Source organism: Sycon ciliatum, chromosome 7 (genome assembly GCF_964019385.1).
Source record: "Sycon ciliatum chromosome 7, ocSycCili1.1, whole genome shotgun sequence".
NCBI lineage: Eukaryota > Metazoa > Porifera > Calcarea > Leucosolenida > Sycettidae > Sycon > Sycon ciliatum.
The window spans coordinates 30,156,550-30,176,549 of NC_088649.1; the positions used below are offsets into that span (position 1 = coordinate 30,156,550).

The following is a 20,000-nucleotide window of genomic DNA, read 5'->3' on the forward strand; positions in this document are numbered from 1 at the left end:
ATTCACAGCCGTTTACAAAAGAACTATTTAAAGGGGAAGTTAAGGCAAAAATCAAATTTTCACCAGTTTTAGTCTTCGGGGTGCTGAATCGAATGGTCTTGGTCCGAGGGAGCTGAGACTCTCCCTTCCTCCGTTATTCCGAATCGAAATCGTGCACTTCCACCGAAACTGGGTGACTGCGCCCTACTATATGGGGATTTATATGCAAAGTGTCACTAAAGAGCGCCATGTCGTTCTTATAAAAGCACGGGCGACCGCGATTGGCCCATGTGTTGTAGTCTTTTGGACGCTGAGTCGACGGGTTTTGGTCCAAAAAGGCTGCGATGTAGCGTTCGCCCCTTATTCCCAATCGAACATGGTTGAACAAGCGGTCACGTGCTCGTGCATTCACCAGTCACCTGGTCACCGTGCCTGCAGGCTACAACTTACAGCATGTTCGAGCGAGTTTCTGTCACTCAAGTTGAACCTTTGAGTTGAACCTTGGTATGAAATTTGTCGCCTGCTGGCGCGGTGACCAGGGGACTGGTGCACGGAGGAGCATGGGACCGCTTGTTCAGCCATGTTCGATTGGGCATAAGAGCCGAACGCTGCATCGCAGCCTTTTCGAATCACAACCAGTTGACACAGCGTCCAAAAACCTACAACATATGGGCCAATCGCGGTCATCCGGGTTTTTATAAGAACGAAATGGCGCTTTTAGTGACATTTTGTATACAAATCCCCATCTAGTAGGCGCAGTCACCCAGTTTCGGTGGAAGTGCGCGAGTTCGATTGGGAATACAGGAGGAAGGGAGTGTCTCAGCTTCCTCGGACCAAGACTATTCGACTCAGTACCCCGAAGACTACAACTGGTGAAAATTTGATTTTAGGCTTAACTTCCCCTTTAACGGTCACGACCATTATGTCACTATGTGGCTATGTCATTGATGCATGCTTTCTCAGAAAGAATTTTCATCCCTTACCGTTTCACATAAGTAGCAGAATGTTTTCCCGCACTCTGGTCGCTTGCACGTTAACTTTGGACAGCTTGCACAGTTGTTAGCGATCACACCATAGCCACAATCGGGTGCGGGACACCAGCGAATGTCAGGCATACTCGCCAGTGAACGACGTAGCGTAAACTCAAGGTATCTGTCCACCAGCACTGGATTCTCACTTTGTGACAGGATTCTGGTGATGTCATGAGCTTCGTACTCGTTTTCACACTGCGGACATTTCAATCCTGTTCTAGACTCCATAATCTCCTGCTTGAAATACGTCTCAAGACACGAGCGACACGTACTGTGTGTGCATGCGAGTGTCATGGCCGGGAAGTCATCAGCCGCCAACACCGCACAGCAAACGGGACACGAGCGTTCGGTAGCCGGAGGAGTGGCTCCATTGTTGTCCACCTCATCATCACAATACGCCTTTTGATTGTCTCTGCTGTCCACTAGCGAATCCTGCTCCAGTGTCGTGCTGCTGTTGCTGCTGCTGCTTATAAGAGGGTCTTCATTGGTCGTCACTGTCTCATCGAGTGTGCTGGCAGCTTGTTGCTTGCGGCCCCGACGAAAAATGTCACGCAACCTTCGCCGACCACCCTGCGCGTTCGGCTTCGAAGCTGTGACCCCCTCGGCCCCTGCGCCACCACTCTGTGCACACCGAGGCATGGCTAGAAATTATCGGCCTATATTCTGGCTATGAAAACGTCAAGGACTTTCTCTCAGAATAACTTGATATTCTTCAGCAGTCTCAAGGCCACCACGGAGATGGAAAAATAATCCCGCTGCTGCTACCAAAACTAATGACTGGTCTCCGAGAGATGGTTATTACCTTTTATTATTTATTACCGACTGGTATAGACTATGGAGTAAACAAACCTCCCGCTGCGGCCGCTACGCCAGCCTTGAGCTGCAAGCTCAGTCAAGCTACTTGTACTTCCGAAGGACGAAAATGACTGGACGACAGTCGGCATCGGCCTGCCGAAGTGTTTCGGACAGCACCTACATCGACGTACGGTAGGTCTACAGTCTGAGTACAGACCGTACAGTCATGTACCTGCATGACGTCATGATTGTACTGCAGTGACCTATCCCCTTCCAGCGCATGGTGACATGTTGCTAAACCTCAATGAGTCATCGCCTGTCGGCTGTGCCAGACCTTCCCAGACGCTGATCAGTTCCCAGAATTGTTTCTTGGCAGACGCTGAGCTGATGGTCTGGTCTTGTATTGGTGTGTGCTAACTGCACCAGTTCTATTTGGGGAGTGGAGCCTGCTGTATGTTTTACATTGTTGATTCGTGGAGCCTGCTGTATGTTTTACATTGTTGATTCCCACCTCTCACTTCTCACGCTCTGTTCTGTGGCCAGTCAGTAGATCATGCAGAACTGTCATAAAGTCAATGGGCGTCGTGTTTGCTGGACATTAGTGCAGTGCAGATGCTGGTGGTGGTAAGTCTTACAGACACACTCACACACACACACACACGCACACACACACACACACACACACGCACACACACTCGCACACGCACACACACACACCTGGTCCTGGTCCTGGTAAACACTGCCATTACGGTCACGTGTCCCCTTACGGGGCCGACAATATAGAACGACGAGCGGGACCATGTTCGAGAGAGCCATCTCCAGCAGCTATGGATCTGGCTTACCATCGCCGGCATCGGAAACGATTCCTCTCACGGCTGCCGCTAGAAGTGGTCCATCACTCTCCACAACAGAGCGAACATTCCATGAGCCAACGCTCAGAGTCATTCCAAGTCGTCGTCTTCGTGCGGTAGTTTGCTCCACTCGCGGGCTTGCAAAGCCTCGCGAAGGACTCCGAGGTGGGGGCGACGAGGAGAGTGTCGGCATCGTAACTATCCGACCAAGTCTCCTGTCGGTGAATACCCCACCTCAGGCACTGTTGGCCTGGACGGCTGGGGACACCCCAGGCCGTCCACAACGGCGAGAACAAGCACGGACGGAGGCCAGAAACAAGAGCCCGAAAAAGTACAACCGTCCTCCACCAGAGCAGAGAACACACACACACACACACACACACACACACACACACACACACACACACACACACACACACACACACACACACACACACACACACACACACACACACACACACACACACACACACACACACACACACACACACACACACACACACACACACACACACACACACACACACACACACACACACACACACACACACACACACACACACACACACACACACACACACACACACACACACACACACACACACACACACACACACACACACACACACACACACACACACACACACACACACACACACACACACACACACACACACACACACACACACACACACACACACACACACACACACACACACACACACACACACACACACACACACACACACACACACACACACACACACACACACACACACACACACACACACACACACACACACACACACACACACACACACACACACACACACACACACACACACACACACACACACACACACACACACACACACACACACACACACACACACACACACACACACACACACACACACACACACACACACACACACACACACACACACACACACACACACACACACACACACACACACACACACACACACACACACACACACACACACACACACACACACACACACACACACACACACACACACACACACACACACACACACACACACACACACACACACACACACACACACACACACACACACACACACACACACACACACACACACACACACACACACACACACACACACACACACACACACACACACACACACACACACACACACACACACACACACACACACACACACACACACACACACACACACACACACACACACACACACACACACACACACACACACACACACACACACACACACACACACACACACACACACACACACACACACACACACACACACACACACACACACACACACACACACACACACACACACACACACACACACACACACACACACACACACACACACACACACACACACACACACACACACACACACACACACACACACACACACACACACACACACACACACACACACACACACACACACACACACACACACACACACACACACACACACACACACACACACACACACACACACACACACACACACACACACACACACACACACACACACACACACACACACACACACACACACACACACACACACACACACACACACACACACACACACACACACACACACACACACACACACACACACACACACACACACACACACACACACACACACACACACACACACACACACACACACACACACACACACACACACACACACACACACACACACACACACACACACACACACACACACACACACACACACACACACACACACACACACACACACACACACACACACACACACACACACACACACACACACACACACACACACACACACACACACACACACACACACACACACACACACACACACACACACACACACACACACACACACACACACACACACACACACACACACACACACACACACACACACACACACACACACACACACACACACACACACACACACACACACACACACACACACACACACACACACACACACACACACACACACACACACACACACACACACACACACACACACACACACACACACACACACACACACACACACACACACACACACACACACACACACACACACACACACACACACACACACACACACACACACACACACACACACACACACACACACACACACACACACACACACACACACACACACACACACACACACACACACACACACACACACACACACACACACACACACACACACACACACACACACACACACACACACACACACACACACACACACACACACACACACACACACACACACACACACACACACACACACACACACACACACACACACACACACACACACACACACACACACACACACACACACACACACACACACACACACACACACACACACACACACACACACACACACACACACACACACACACACACACACACACACACACACACACACACACACACACACACACACACACACACACACACACACACACACACACACACACACACACACACACACACACACACACACACACATACACACACGATAACGACTAGTCCGTCAATCCATTACGAGCAGGACTGACTTCGCAGTAGATCTACATGTACGAGGAAAGGAACTTTTTTTTAATTTTTTTTTTTACTATTGAACACTCACTGGGTGATGAACTAAAATGAGGAGAAGAACTCGACACAATGGTACATATCCAGCAGGACGGAGTGGGTGGGACCTGTGAAGCTCAGCCGACCAAGGGTCTCGGCATCACAGCTGCACATGTGCACCAAAGGAAACAAAATGGGGAGTGGAAGGGCGGGGAGGGGAGCAGGAGAGCAAGAACTCTAAGGGTAGGAAAGAGAGGAGGGGGGGGGGGGTAGGAAACCAGGAAACTTGTTATTCCAAGATATGAGTGCAAACAAGTACGCAAACAAGTACCAATATAGCAGTATAACTTACACTCATGCTGAAACCAGTGCTTGTGAAAATATATTCATTGTGTTTATTATTCCCGTAACGGAAGCTATGCCTGATAGCGAGTCAGGCCCTAGGGTGGTATCGCTTTGAAAGACAACTAACGTGCTGTGAAAGGCACCCGCCCCTTGAATCCACCTTCATCTGTAGACCTTTCTTTAGCGACCACCTGTAACGTTGTGTGGAGACCTTTCTTTAGGGACCACCTGTAACGTTGTTGGCATGGGCGGGTAATGCTAGCATTATGGCTGGCATTATACTAGTCCCTTTTTTCCAGGTGGGATTTTAACACCATTTCGCATGCTAAATTTTAAAGGCATAATTGCCGGTCGACAACGGTGTCATGCACGAAACTGGCTAGGTGCAGTTCCGAAAATCGTGCATCTGAACCCGTCTAGCTATTTCAATCTTGTTAGATCTGACCCCCCCCCCCCACACACACAAGCACGCTCCATCATGCGTACACGCACACACACACACACACACACGCACGCACGCACGCACACACACACACACATACACGCACACACAATAGTAATCAATTTTCAATGCTTTCTGTCAAACATGTTTTCGAAGCACAGATGCAAAGGCACACATATACAATGACTATTATAAAGAACGTCGAAAATACACAAAACGTACACAGTACGGCCCCGAACACGCTCTCTCTCTAACAATCACGAGCATGAAAGGATCGTGAAAAGGATATCACATTATAGGGTAATAATAATGCCGCTGTCACTAATATAATTATGGGAATGCGTGCAATCTTGATTCAAATTGCACGATCACGGCTGCAATGAAGGTATCGTAAGCGCAGGATTTAACTTCAGACGTGATGGACAATATACAGAGACGTATTGGATAGCAGACGCAGACGCATTGGACGGTAGACACAGACACATTGGACGGTAGACACAGACGTACTGCAACCAACACTGCATCTTGAAATGTCGGAATCGACTGCACCTTGAGCAGCAAGGCACTTATAATAGACGTCGTATTCTGAAAATGGCCAGGGAAGGACGCTGCTTCGCTGTCTCCGCTGCTGCTGGTGCTGCTGCTGCTACCTCCGCTCGTGCTGTTGCTAGGGGCGAGCTGTTGTTCTGTTCCTACTGCGGGCATTAGTTCGTTACTGCGGGCGAGCGAGCGCTTGGGGAATACAACATGAAATCAGCACTGGGATTGTGTGCCGGGATGGCAAGTGCAATGACAAGCCAAGGCACACCATACAACGGGCACATACAGTTAGTCGAAAACCTCACAGGCACAACAACAACAACAACAACAACAACAAAAAGCAGAATAGGAAGCCAGATATTCAGAGGCTGAACGTGGCCCCACAGGCGGAAATACGTCCAACGCCGCCTTGCGTTGTTGCCGCATAAATATACACTGATGTTGGTAAACTGATCAAGAGACACGCCTTACTTGCAGGCACACCATATGAGTACTTGCAAGCCAGGACGTCATTTTTGAAGAATAAAAAAAAACATTACAGTACATCAAGGATAACCGGCACACTAAAAGTTGCACAAACACAAAAAGCAAATAATGATAATTACAACGAACGCAAGCCAGTAACAAACGGGATATATCGCGCATAACGTGACCAGCGTGTACGAGAAGTACTACAGTATGTAGAATACGTACACACACACACACACACACACACACACACACACACACACACACACACACACACACACACAAACACACGCACACAACACAAACACACATGCACACAAACCCACACACAAACATACCCACCAACCACACAAACAAACACGCACCCCCCCCCCCCCCCCAACACACACACACACCCTCGTAGCGCGGCGCAGTGCAGGCCCTCGTCAACCGGCACGCTTAAACCGCCGAGTCCACCTCATCGATGTCGACTCCAAAGCGGTCCGGCGACAGATTGCGCTTGTAGCAGGGGAAGATCTGCTTAAACATCTCGTACGGTATGACAGCGTAGGCGAAGAAGATGGTAAGCGGAAGGAATATCAGAAGGCTCAGTGCGGTGATGACGGGTGCCAGGAGGACACCGCCCAGTAGGGAGCCGGACACTGCCAGAAACTTGTGCACAGACGACTTGTACGTCTGCTTGTTCGCCTAGCAACACACAGAGCCACACCAGTCACAGAAGGAGAAGAGAAATACAGTAAGGCCTCGCTTATCCGGTCCTCGATTATCCGGATCCCTCGCTACGCGGAAGAAAAGAAAATCGCAGACCAAAGTTTGTCATAGAGGCAAAACATGCTAGATTGAACCCCAATCGGCCAAAGTTTGACCACGGCCAAAAGTTTCATTTCGAGATTGGCCAAAGTCTGTTGATTTCCAGTATTGTGCAAAGCTACCAAGGTCTCTTTTCACTTTTTCACGGAATAGATTCGCATCTCTGTGATCACCAGCTGGCGAACTTCTGGTCGCCAGCCCGATTGCAAGTTTCCGACCTCAGACGAGTGAAGGATGAATTAAAAATATGAAATACAAATGCCAAATGCCGCTGTGTCTGATAATCGCTGAAATGCGTGAAACTAAAAGGTACAGCTACGCAGCCTTTCGCCTCCGTTGTGCGTGAATTGCACTTACATAGTCGACGAAGTAAGCCGGTAGGCCGATGAAGACGAGCGGCGGTATCACTATGACAACGCCGGCAAAGCCAAGCGGCGCTCCGAGGATGGCCAGCAGCTGGGTGACGATGGTGCGCTTTCTGCTCCACGTGCTCTTGCCCCAGAAAGTACAGCCGGACGGACTGGGAAACGTCAACACACACATGTAAATGTGCGTGCACACACACACACACACATACATACACACACACACACACACACACACACACACACACACACACATGCAAATGTGCGTGCACATACATACACACACATGCACGCGCACACACACACATGCACACACACATGCAACAACAGCTCCAGTCAATTCGTGTGAATGCCGAAAGAAGATTGTGCGAATAACATCATCTCACATTTTTAGCGTAACTTGTAGTTCCCTGGTCCTTTTTATTTTCTATAAATTTATCCTTGGCTCTCCATCCGAATTCATTCTTGCACTTTTTTTCTTTCTTTTTTCGACTTTGTTTTACTTCGCAAAATCCAAACGGGAATTTCTTCCCAATGACAAGGTAGCGAAGCTTGCTTGAATGAGTAGGTTTGTCTGGCCAAAATAATCATAATTATAATATGTATGGTACTGAGAGATAGAGAGGCAAGTCAATGCGTTTTACAAATCTGAGGCATAATGTCACCGCTCCCCACAAGGCATCCCAAATAGATTGCAACACATTCAATCACATAGCAGCTAAGCTCACTTAATGGCCGAGCTTTGCTTTCCTTTTCCTTTCTGCTCCTTTCTTTCCACTTTTTTCTTGCTTTTTCATATTTTTGCCATGGCTGGGTATCGCCGTCATCTCTGGGGTTGCTCTCCATATCAGCGTTGCATGCACATGCTACGAGATTGAGTTAAAAAAATAAAATGGATAGAAAGCGTCGTGGCAGAGTGACCTAACACTGCCCCGGCTACACAAGACGTGCCGGCTGCTCAGAGTTTCGCCATAATGCACTAAACCGTCCAAGTGCGGTGCTGATCACCGGAGCCTACTCCGTCCTGGCGTCCTCTCCCGGCAGAGATGAGGAGGACAGCATAATTATACTAGTACTTGTACCCTGGCGACAGGACCAAGACAGCTGACGTCAAAGCTGCCTGCTCAGAACAAATCGTCAGCAGCACGTGGCTTCCAGCAGCCGAGAAAAGCATTGGCGACGATGTCCGAGAATCCAACCACTGCACAAAAGGACTCATGCTGGAGTTGGTGAGGTTTCATTAGGCTCAAACATTTACTGACGATGTTCTAGATTTGATAACTTTTCATTTCTTTCCGCAAGATGGACCAAGTACGTCTGTGAAGACCTTGAATAGCCGCTTTTGTCGAGTCGCGGACACTAAAACAAAACAAGAAATCAACAAACTGGAAAAGGTTCGGCAGCGGCATTTCTGTCTGCTCGTTCCTCGCTACACGGTAACCCCACTCCACCATCACCGCCACTGCCACCAGTGGAAGTCGCACCTGTGCCACCTCCAGCTTCAGAGCATCTGCAAGCTCCAGCTCGGAGTCAGGTTATGTCCGCAGCGGTGACCCTGTGTTTCCTGGAAAACGTCGAACTTGCAGATGAAGTTGCTGGCCTGAACGCAAACGTGGATGAAACGGAAGCGTTGCTTAAAGATTACCGAAGTCAGCTTTGCAATGCTCGCAAGGAGATCGGTCGAAGAGAGAGGCAGTCACAAGGCTTGGAGGAAGAGCTTGAAAGTGTGACAGCAGAATCTAAGGAAAGTCGACAGGCTCTGCAAAACCGGCTTCGACATTGGAGACCAATTCAGCTCAAAACCAAAGCTGATGCTTCTGTGGCTGAACGACAAGATAAAGTTGATGATGCGCTGTCTTCTCGCTTTACAGCTTCACCCGAAGAAAATGTTGCCCTCCAGAAAAGGAAATTACCTCTCTGCAAGCAGACACCATCGATAGCAGCAGCACCATTCAGTTTTGAGACGATGGCTGACGGCAGCAAGTACTTGCCAGCAGTGCAACAGTGCTGCTATCTCCAGCTGCGCAGCTCGAGAGCAAAGTGTCGGCATTTTCAATATAAGAAAAGTGATCAACACCATTCTGACAATGGTTGGCATGTCTACGGAAAGACTGCCATCTCACGGCCTTCTTTCCCAGATGCTTGTGGAGTTGAAAAGCGCGACTAGTCCAAGCAAGCGGCAGCACTCAATAATTTGTCTCCTGTGGTCTCCACTACTAGTATATCGTTGGCCTGGCTGGCCAATCTGATGGTATCCTGAAAAATGGGAAGAAACTCATTTCGAATGTGCTAGGATTGGCGCCAGCAACCTTCCTGGAGCAGTTCATCAAGTCATAGCTGAATCAACCGCCTCGTTTATTCGGCCACCAACACTTTTGAGGATTTGATTTTGATTTTTTTGATTGATTTTTTTTTCACGGATCCTCCAGAGGCAAATAGATGCCTATCGAAGGGAGTCTCCTAAGTAAGTATGGAAAATGAGAAAGTATGTTCGTAGAGGAGAAGAGGTAGAAGATACATTAGAATGTAGAGTACAAAAAGGAGTAAATTCAGTACAGGAGGAGCATGACGACGAGCCAGCTGGTTGTATGGCAGATTTCAAATCTTTCCGACATCAAGCACTAGTAGCCACATGGCCTGTCATGTTAGTGCACGCACTGTAGGTCTAGTATTTGTTGCGCGCGACACACTCGGCCGAGTCTCCGCTTTGTGAGTACAGTGGCAGCAGAAACTATGTCGTTTTCTTCAATGGAGCTGGCATTGCCTATCTGCATGAGGCAACAGCGTCCTTCCTTGACTACGGGGTGTCCATGGTGTGACAAACCAGACATATCGCTGTGCCATGTTATTCATTTTGCTTCAAATTTTCTGTGGAGTCTTCCTGAACCTACCTGAATCGGATATCAGAAAGAAATACGAATATTTCTGGTTTTGAAAAAACGCCTTCAGCGCCTACTTCTATCTCTCTTGCTGGCCATGGCCATCGTGAGAATAAAGATAAAATTCTTTTTAAACGATGACAATTCTCTCCAAGATCCCAGGACTACACTGCCATACCCAATTCGGCCTAGATCACACCCCTTAAATTCATCCTATTGCAGACCAATTGTCATAATAAATGATTAGTTGAGGGATTGAAGAGGGAGAAAGTCTGAAGAGCGTATAACCTGTCACCACCAGGACTCGAACCAGGGATCTTCAATTGAGGCCAGCGATGCTCCAATCACTGAGCCATGGTGTAGCTGCCATCCCAGGAGATACCGTTCAGCAATTTCCAGTTTCCTAATGATCACAGCAACATGTTCAAGGGGCTCCCGTAAAAAGACCATGGGTCTGTGGGGAACACCCTAGTAAAATTAGATAAAATATTAATAATATAAAATAATGTTCTCGTGCCTAACATATTTCCCAACGATCACAACAACAGCGTATGAAGCCCTACCTCAGAAAGTGCAGGTCATCAATCTCCCGCAGACACAGCCAGCAGAAATCACAGCCACACACGGAGCAGGTAATGTGATTACAAGAGCCGTCGTTGGCTTTCATGATCTTGCTGCGACAACGAGGGCATGGTTTTAGCACCACTAGTTGCTCTGATGACGTAGGAGCACGGAGAAAGGGGCACACAGAGAGGCGGGGAGAGGCAGAGAGACATACAGCGACAGCCAGACACACAGAGGCAGAGAGACACACACACACAGACAAAGAAATTGAGAAAGGTGAGAAAGGTAACTATTGCGGTAGTTGCACAGAGGCAGCAGGCTTAGGCTCTGCGAAAGTGCTCAATACCTGACTCAGGCAGAGCGGCGTACACAAAGGCACACAATGAAAACCTTGGCAAATTCCGTTGAGACACAGAGTTTCATGGCTGAACCAATCATGGTTGTCTGGTGATTGGTTCAGCCATGAAACTGCGAGTCACAACGGAATTTGTCCAAGGTTTTCATCGTGTGCCTTTGTGTATTGCACTGCATGTAGTTGGACACTCTCGCGTGGGGTAGTGCCTTTGCTGTTTGCGTTACGCAGAGCTCACGGACTTGTCAGTTTGAGCACTTTGGTAGGGTACGTGAGATAACAGGGACAGGGACAGGGACAAACAAACATTCAGGAATGCACACTTGAATAGCCCAGAATTGACCTTATAATCTATATTTTCCAGGGATGCAAGCGGGAGTACCTTTGGACTCTATTGCAGCCATCCCATCTTCGACAAAGCGGCTCAAGACGGTGTGCCACTCCACTCAAACTGGCAATGTTCAGTTAATACCGTAGGTAAACACTCCCCCTACCCAAGCATTCCTGTTCTCACGCACCCAGTCACCCGCGCACGCACAAGCATATACCTCAGACCTCAGACATGCCCATCGCGGAAGCGATGATAGACTTGTGCTGGGATTACACCATTCAACAGCTTGCAAGGCTGATGAAGCATATACACACCCACAAACAAACACATGGGCACACATCAACACAAATATACACCCACCCACACAGAGTCAAAAGAACGCACCTTTATCGCCGTGCGCCTTCCTCCTGCCACGTCCTCCCCCTGCTCCGCCAGCCTGCGCCCCACCTGTGCTCTCGTCATCGGCGGCCGTCAGGTCGATGGTAAACATGCTGGTGGGGTTCTCGGTCATACGACGACGGTACGCATCACCGCATGTTTCGTGGGGATGCCACTCCTGGATATACACACATGCACATACACAGACACAGACACACGTGCACACACACACGCACGCACAGACACACAGCCATTTCGGATACTAGTAATTGATCTTTCGGATACTGCATAACATGTAGTTTTAGGTGTAGTGAAATTTCGGTATCAGGGACCTGCCAGGTTTCAGGTGTAATGTAGAATTAGGTGACCAGCATGCCTTTCACCTACAGTTCATACTCCAGTGCCGTTTAGGTGTAATCTAGATTTAGGTGCCTGGTTTCTCCACCAAAATTACTGAAATTTAAGTTACACCGAAAATAATGTGTTATACTGTAGTTGGCGTGCGGATAATCGGCATTCTACTGTACGCGTGTGGACCCTCTCTCTCTCTCTCTCTCTCTCTCTCTCTCTCTCTCTCTCTCTCTCTCCCTCTCTCTCTCTCTCTCTCTCTCTCTCTCTCTCTCTCTCTCTCTCTCTCTCTCTCTCTCTCTCTCTCTCTCTCTCTCTCTCTCCCTCTCCCTCTCCCTCTCTCTCTCTCTCTCTCTCTCTCTCTCTCTCTCTCTCTCTCCCGCTCACATGCATATACATATCCGCTCACTCACCGTTTGGCAATGGTAGCAAAACTCCGTTCCGCACTCCGGTCGCTTGCACGTCAACTTTGGACAGCTTGCACAGTTGCTAGCGATCACACCGTAGCCACAATCCGGAGCTGGACACCAGCGCATATCTGGTACGCTGACCAGAGAGCGACGCAGCGTAAACTCAAGGTATCTGTCCACAAGCTCAGGACTCTCGCTTTGCGACAGGATTCTGGTGATGTCGTGAGCTGCGTACTCGTTTTCACACTGCGGACACTTCAATCCTGTTCTGGACTCCATAATCTCCTGCTTGAAGTACATCTCAATACACGAGCGACACGTGCGATGTGTACACGCCAGTGTCATGGTCGGGAATTCCTCCGCCGCAAGCAGCTCGTAGCATACGGGGCAAGTGCGCTCGCTCGCGTTCAGCTCGTCGTCGCCGCTGCAAGGCGTCGCAGTGTTGAAATCGATATCCACCGACGACGTCGAAAACTGCCGTCTTCGCTGCTGCTGCTGCTGCTGTTGGGGAGTAGAGGTGGATAGCTGGACGTGATTGAGAGCCGGTGCCACGGCAACAGCAGCTCCCATGCTACCCGCCGCGTTTTGCCACCAGCGTCTGCTACGGCGACCCCCAGTGCCCCCCAGCGACCAGCGACCTTTGCTGCTGTTGCTGCTGTTGCTGCTCGTCGTGGCCACTCCATCCACCTGCTGCTGTCCACTGCTACTACTACTAGCACTACTACCAACTGATGCTGGCGCTGATGCTGATGCTGCCGTCGCCTTGGCCTTTGTCATACTGGCAGAGCCAATACTACTGCTGGCGTCTGGTTTCCGACGTCCAGAGCGAAAACGATTTGGAAATATCCTACGCCAGCCACGTGGCTTCAGCGCTGCTGCGCTGGTGCTGCTGTCTTCATTATTATCCGTTCCAAGTCCAGCGTTGAGACCCTCAGAAGATTTCGGAAATACCATTTCGGCGTCGCTATTGCGTTGCGGCGATGAAGGCCCGCTAGCGCTGCGCTCCAGTAGTACTGAGTGGCGAGTATTGGCGCTGCCGCTGCCTTCGCTATTGGTCGTCTCCGCCAAGCCAGCGCTGCCGACGCTGCACTGCTGCCGCTCGTAGAGCTCTCCCCGCATCGCACAGCCATGCGCTTCGTGTAGCTCCAGCGAGGAAGACATTGTGGAACTACAGCTGCCTGTCGCTCGCAAAATATTTAGCTAACTATTACTTGTTTGTTTCAGCACACTGCCAGCTGGATTCACCGAGGGCTTCTCGTCTTCGGGTGCGGCAAGCCTAATGTAATGATAGACCGTCAGTCGAAACCAGCACCGCCACACCGAGTCGCTCAGACCGTTCACAAACCACTCGATGTTGTAGGAGCCAGTTCGCCACGCAGCGTCCGCGCCTTGTCCTGATCACTACACTATGCAGCACTACTCTATAGTATAGATCTAGACTACAGTGTTTCACTATCTGGATTGATTTTTATCTCGTGCACAGAACACGCGCATACGCATGCACATCCGCTTCAACGTAATGACGTTGACGATTGTGTCGTCAATCGACTCGAATGAGTTCGATGAATGTGGCTCTTTTCCTGATCCGGTCGATCCTTCCTCGACCTCTCTTTCACTGAGTTTTGGCAGCTAGCTTTTCTTGCTGCTTACGCAACAACCAGTTTGCATTCATAATACAAATGGCCGTAATACTAATAGTCACTCGCAATGGATTGGTGCGTGCAAAGACTAAGTGGTACTACTATACACTACACTCAGCGTTCAGTTCAACGACTTCAAGCCGAACCCTTGGCTTGAGCACACGATCGTACTCACACATTATTGTGACATAACAGTGTCGTGGTGACACTCGCACAACATGCCGGATTCGTCCAGTAGAGTTTTGTAGTTGTTTGCTATGCGCGTGCAAACGGACCTAGTACCTCTTGCCTTGGCCGAGTGCACGCTTTCCCCAGTACAGGCTACAGCACTACTGTAGCCAAATGGGTAGAAAGTCTACCGGGTGCCAGCTAGTGCGACGAACAAACAGCAGGTTTCTACAACCAACTGGATTCCTCTGGATTCCTGCTTTTTTCTTTCTTGCGAAACTACTTTTTGCTGCACGCGCATAGATCATGTGCACAGCTGTCATAATAAAATACTCAGAAGTAATCGCACGCCATGTAATGTCATCAAGCCAAGACGCAAGAGTGCACAAGGAGTGAAAGGCTGAAACGAAAGCCCTGCCGGGCCCGGCGCCCCATGCCCCAGTCCCTGATGTCTTTGATTACTACATGTATCAGTATCACTACACAGACTCAGTACTCTATCACTCAGCGCACGGAGCGCTACACAAAAATGTAGCCTACGTAGTCTACGTACAGACTACACCTGGAGACCTACATAGTAGACTCTACATGATACAGTGTAGTGCCTGCTGTAGACAGTGTAGTGGTAGTACAGACGTGTACAGGCTATGTACTGTACCAAGAGTACATAAACCACTCTTGACTGTACTTAGTCCGTGAGCCAAATCTCAGAATCGGCCGTTTTAGCATCGACCGTTGCACCCAGAGAGGGATAAGGACAAATCGTCCTTCAGCACACCGCTTCACGATGGTATCCTGAAGCGATTTCCACTTGTTGGACAGTTCGAAACTGATCCAGGGAGGTCACAGAAGGCGCCCAAACATCCAACTAATACTTTGCTCACTGACAGCATAGCAGCGGCCACTGTAACTGTAGTAGATTCGTCTCTACAATCATGTACATGTACAGTACTTTGACATTAAAATAATTATTTTTCTGATAGTCTTGTTGTAGATCTAGCCACAAAGATGCAGAGCTAGCTAGCTAGCTCAGCTGCAGACGTAGGTCTAGGCGTAGCTAGCTACGATTGCTTCATTCAAACAGGGAATTTTTTAATTTTTAGAGAAAAATCTTGTGATGCTGGCTGTGGCCTGTGCGGATGGTACCGGTGCGAGGCTGTTCAAAACTCTGTTGCTTGCCTAACATACAGGTCCTACCAGGCACGGCTGTCAACCTGTGTAGTGTAGCCTGTAGGTGAAACAGTTGACTGAGCGAACGAATTCAGTAATTGACTTGCTGACTAACCGGAATACCGGTTTTCACAGTCAGGGACGCCTCTCGACCCGTGCCTTCTCGCCACCGGTGCACCGCTAGCGCTATTCAGAGAAGTCACTGATTTTGTTTGCTGTCGCATGTCCAGAGTGCAGACTGACTGAGTGCAGACGACATAATGATGAGGTAATGCATTACATCATTCAAGTTTCTACTATTAAATTTTCTGAGTGGTGATTAATTTACGATCACAATGTCGATGAATTCCGGATTCCTAGCACTTCACTACTACTCTGTACTCAAAAGGCAAAGCTGGGAGAAAGACTACATCATACACACGTGCATTATTTCACACACATGGGCCGGCGCTCTCGTATCTCACCGTTATCCGGGCCGCGGTCCATGCTGGGCAGTGCACTGCCCATAACTTTTAATCTTCATCACACACTGTATACTAGTGTGTATGTGTGTTAGGAATATCAAAATACCAGCCTACCCTTCACATACGCATGCATACATGGCACTGTGACGTCGAGACCCATGGTCGGCAGAGTCCATGTATTTCATCAGCACAGCTATTAACTGGCATTGTGGATAGCGCCTACCCAGTCCAATGTACTTTTTGTCTTTCAACATGATTTGTAGGTTTGTGTTCTCTCTTTTTTTTAAATACAGTATGTACTGTAGCGATTTTTAGGTGTAATCTAAATTTAGGTGCTTGGTTTCTCTACCCAAATTGCCGAAATTAAAATTACACCGAAAATAACGTGTTATACACACATACGTAACTTCAATCAGGAAGGGGCGTCAGAACTCAGAAGTCTGATGTATGGTGTCACTATTACAACACAAATTGGCGAAAAGAGTTGTAATATTTCCACTAAGACTCACCCAAAAAAGGTGGCCGATAGGCCGAGGTTCCCGCGCCTTCGAGGCCCGAATAAGAGAGATAATATTATGAGTGTGCATTTCTCAATACATATACAGCTAAGTGGAACCTGTCTAAGACGACCGCTCAAGGGACCTTGAAAACGTGGTCTCTGTTACCAGGTGGTCTCCTTATCCAGGGTCATTTGACTGGAAATAGCATCCCTTGGTCCTGGTTTCAGTGGTCTTCCAGTACAGGTGGTCGCCTTATCCGAGTGGTCGCCTTCAAGTGAGAGGTTCTCAGTACTGTACATGTATATACAGACTACACTGTAGTCACCCATCATAACCATACATCTGTAGTCACCCATCATAACCATACATCTGTAGTCACCCATCATAACCATACATCTGTAGTCACCCATCATAACCATACACTGTAGTCACCCATCATAACCATACATCTGTAGTCACCCATCATAACCATACACTGTAGTCATCCATCATAACCATACACTGTAGTCATCCATCATAACCATACACTGTAGTCACCCATCATAACCATACACTGTAGTCATCCATCATAACCATACACTGTAGTCATCCATCATAACCATACACTGTAGTCACCCATCATAACCATACACTGTAGTCACCCATCATAACCATACACTGTAGTCATCCATCATAACCATACACTGTAGTCATCCATCATAACCATACACTGTAGTCACCCATCATAACCATACACTGTAGTCACCCATCATAACCATACATCTGTAGTCACCCATCATAACCATACACTGTAGTCACCCATCATAACCATACACTGTAGTCACCCATCATAACCATACACTGTAGTCATCCATCATAACCATACACTGTAGTCATCCATCATAACCATACACTGTAGTCACCCATCATAACCATACACTGTAGTCACCACACTCTCCAAGCCGTCTCTGGCCTACACTAATCTTCGAGGACGAATAAAATCAACCGAATTTTTGGGGCAAGGCAAATCTTGAGCATACTTGATTTATGTAATATCGAGGGGTTTTGATGTAGGGACCGGCGGATTATGCTCGAAAAGGTGGCAGATTCTGCTGGAAAAGCAGTGAAATTGGCAGAACCATACAAACCTTATGGCGGGCAGTTCCTCGAATTCTGCTCCATTTCTTTATCAACATACCAAACATGCGTGAAACTTACCAGAAAAAGTACCGAATTCTGCCAATTTTTCTAAATTGCCTCACGAGCACTGGTCCTCCCACGATGAGTTCATTATATTCCAGTATTATTTTTTCACCAATCAGGTGTACATGTACTGTATGACTTTAGGTCTGGTATGCCCGCTGACCGGTTTGAGAGGCTAGTCACAGACACATGCCAATGGAGGGACTTATTATGAGAAATTTCAGAGTTTAATGAAGAGTATCAATGTTCTAGACATCACCACGCGACAGTTACATACAGATTACATTGTACATGCAACGTGTATCGGATTCAAGTGATCTTCAATTCCAAAATTTGATTTATGCGCTCCTGGTCCAACATTGCATTCTCGCACTCCAATCCCCAGGATGTTTTTGTGTAAATTTGACGTGTTGCTTTAGTGATGTGGATGCCGGATCGCAGTGCACACGGGAGGACACGGCATTGCTGGATGCTGAACGTATGAGCACAGGACTCAACGCCGGTGAGTACCGCATACGTGTACATTTATTGTATTGTGCCAGGAGGACCCCACCCCAAGGGGATACCCGCCCCAAGCAGACACCCCCTCTCCCTGCCCAAAGTGGACACCCCCTCCCTGCCCCAAGGGGACACCCTGCCGATGTGAACATTTTCATCAGCGTTTTATTTTCTGAGTTTTGGATTGGTGCCAAATATACTTGTAGCTGAAATTAAAAAGCTGCCAAAACTCTGCATGGTTACCGTAGCTGGTCCGCTGGGGGGCGGGGGGAACGCATGGTCGAAATCCTTGAAGCATTTTGTGCAGTAGATTTGTAATTGAAATTGCACTGTACAGGTACACAGCTATACAGCTGCATAGGTGCCAAACATTTTTACGTTTTCTATTCACTATCATGCATTTTGTCTACATTTTTGTTATTCTTTTCTTCAGTTTTTTTTTATTGTAAAATAAATCGTTTGATATATGCGCCAAGAAAATTGTACAGTTACACAGCTATATAGCTGCAGCAAGCTACATGTACATGTATATGTATGAGCAGGACCGCCGGAAGCCGCAGTTTTTTTATCCTTCCGGCCATACCATGATCTTCCGTACGTCGAGCATGAGTATAGTTTTTTTTTAAAATAATTTTAAAAAGCCTCTTTTACGTGCGAACAAAACACAATTTGCCTGATGGTGGCGGATTGGGAAACAAATCACATAATGATGACGTCACACATGATCAGAGAGCAAGAGAAGCATAGCATAGTCCGCATGAGTATAGTGGATACGTATACTGTAATTTCACCAAATTTTCGGCGTACTTTTATTTTCGGTACTTTCCGTGCGTC

At 48.4% G+C, this 20,000-nt stretch overlaps 3 protein-coding genes across 3 annotated transcripts in view; 1 reads left to right on the forward strand and 2 right to left on the reverse strand.

Moving 5' to 3' along the window:
* LOC135821294 (E3 ubiquitin-protein ligase RNF19B-like) overlaps positions 1 to 1,906 on the reverse strand; it is a 6,589-nt gene extending 4,683 nt beyond the window's left edge. Inside the window, exon 1 of the mRNA XM_065334348.1 lies at positions 963 to 1,906. Coding sequence (XP_065190420.1) covers positions 963 to 1,649 — 687 coding nt within the window. The 5' untranslated portion in view covers positions 1,650 to 1,906. The remainder of the gene's footprint in view (positions 1 to 962) is intronic.
* A 4,311-nt stretch (positions 1,907 to 6,217) lies between these two features.
* LOC135821295 (E3 ubiquitin-protein ligase RNF19B-like) lies at positions 6,218 to 14,951 on the reverse strand. Its single transcript, XM_065334349.1, has 5 exons — positions 13,548 to 14,951; positions 12,793 to 12,964; positions 11,725 to 11,875; positions 8,275 to 8,437; positions 6,218 to 7,794 (listed from the first exon to the last, which is right to left on the reverse strand). Exons 1-5 carry the CDS (start codon positions 14,703 to 14,705, stop codon positions 7,546 to 7,548), a joined length of 1,893 nt encoding a protein of 630 aa, XP_065190421.1. The 5' UTR covers positions 14,706 to 14,951; the 3' UTR covers positions 6,218 to 7,545.
* A 1,425-nt stretch (positions 14,952 to 16,376) lies between these two features.
* The window catches only part of LOC135821296 (aquaporin-9-like), a 15,577-nt gene continuing 11,953 nt past the window's right edge, over positions 16,377 to 20,000 (forward strand). The window contains exons 1-2 of the mRNA XM_065334350.1: positions 16,377 to 16,790; positions 19,088 to 19,170. Coding sequence (XP_065190422.1) covers positions 16,783 to 16,790; positions 19,088 to 19,170 — 91 coding nt within the window. The 5' untranslated portion in view covers positions 16,377 to 16,782. The remainder of the gene's footprint in view (positions 16,791 to 19,087; positions 19,171 to 20,000) is intronic.

Bases quoted from the DNA above. Each gene is read 5' to 3' on its own strand.
- LOC135821295 (XM_065334349.1), bottom strand. From the start codon at position 14,705: ATGTCTTCCTCGCTGGAGCTACACGAAGCGCATGGCTGTGCGATGCGG. The intron at 11,876-12,792 runs GTGCGTTCTTTT...CTACGTCATCAG, and splicing joins GAAGGCGCACGGCGATAAAG to AGCAACTAGTGGTGCTAAAA. The intron at 7,795-8,274 runs GTAAGTGCAATT...GTGTGTTGCTAG, and splicing joins CGGCTTACTTCGTCGACTAT to GCGAACAAGCAGACGTACAA.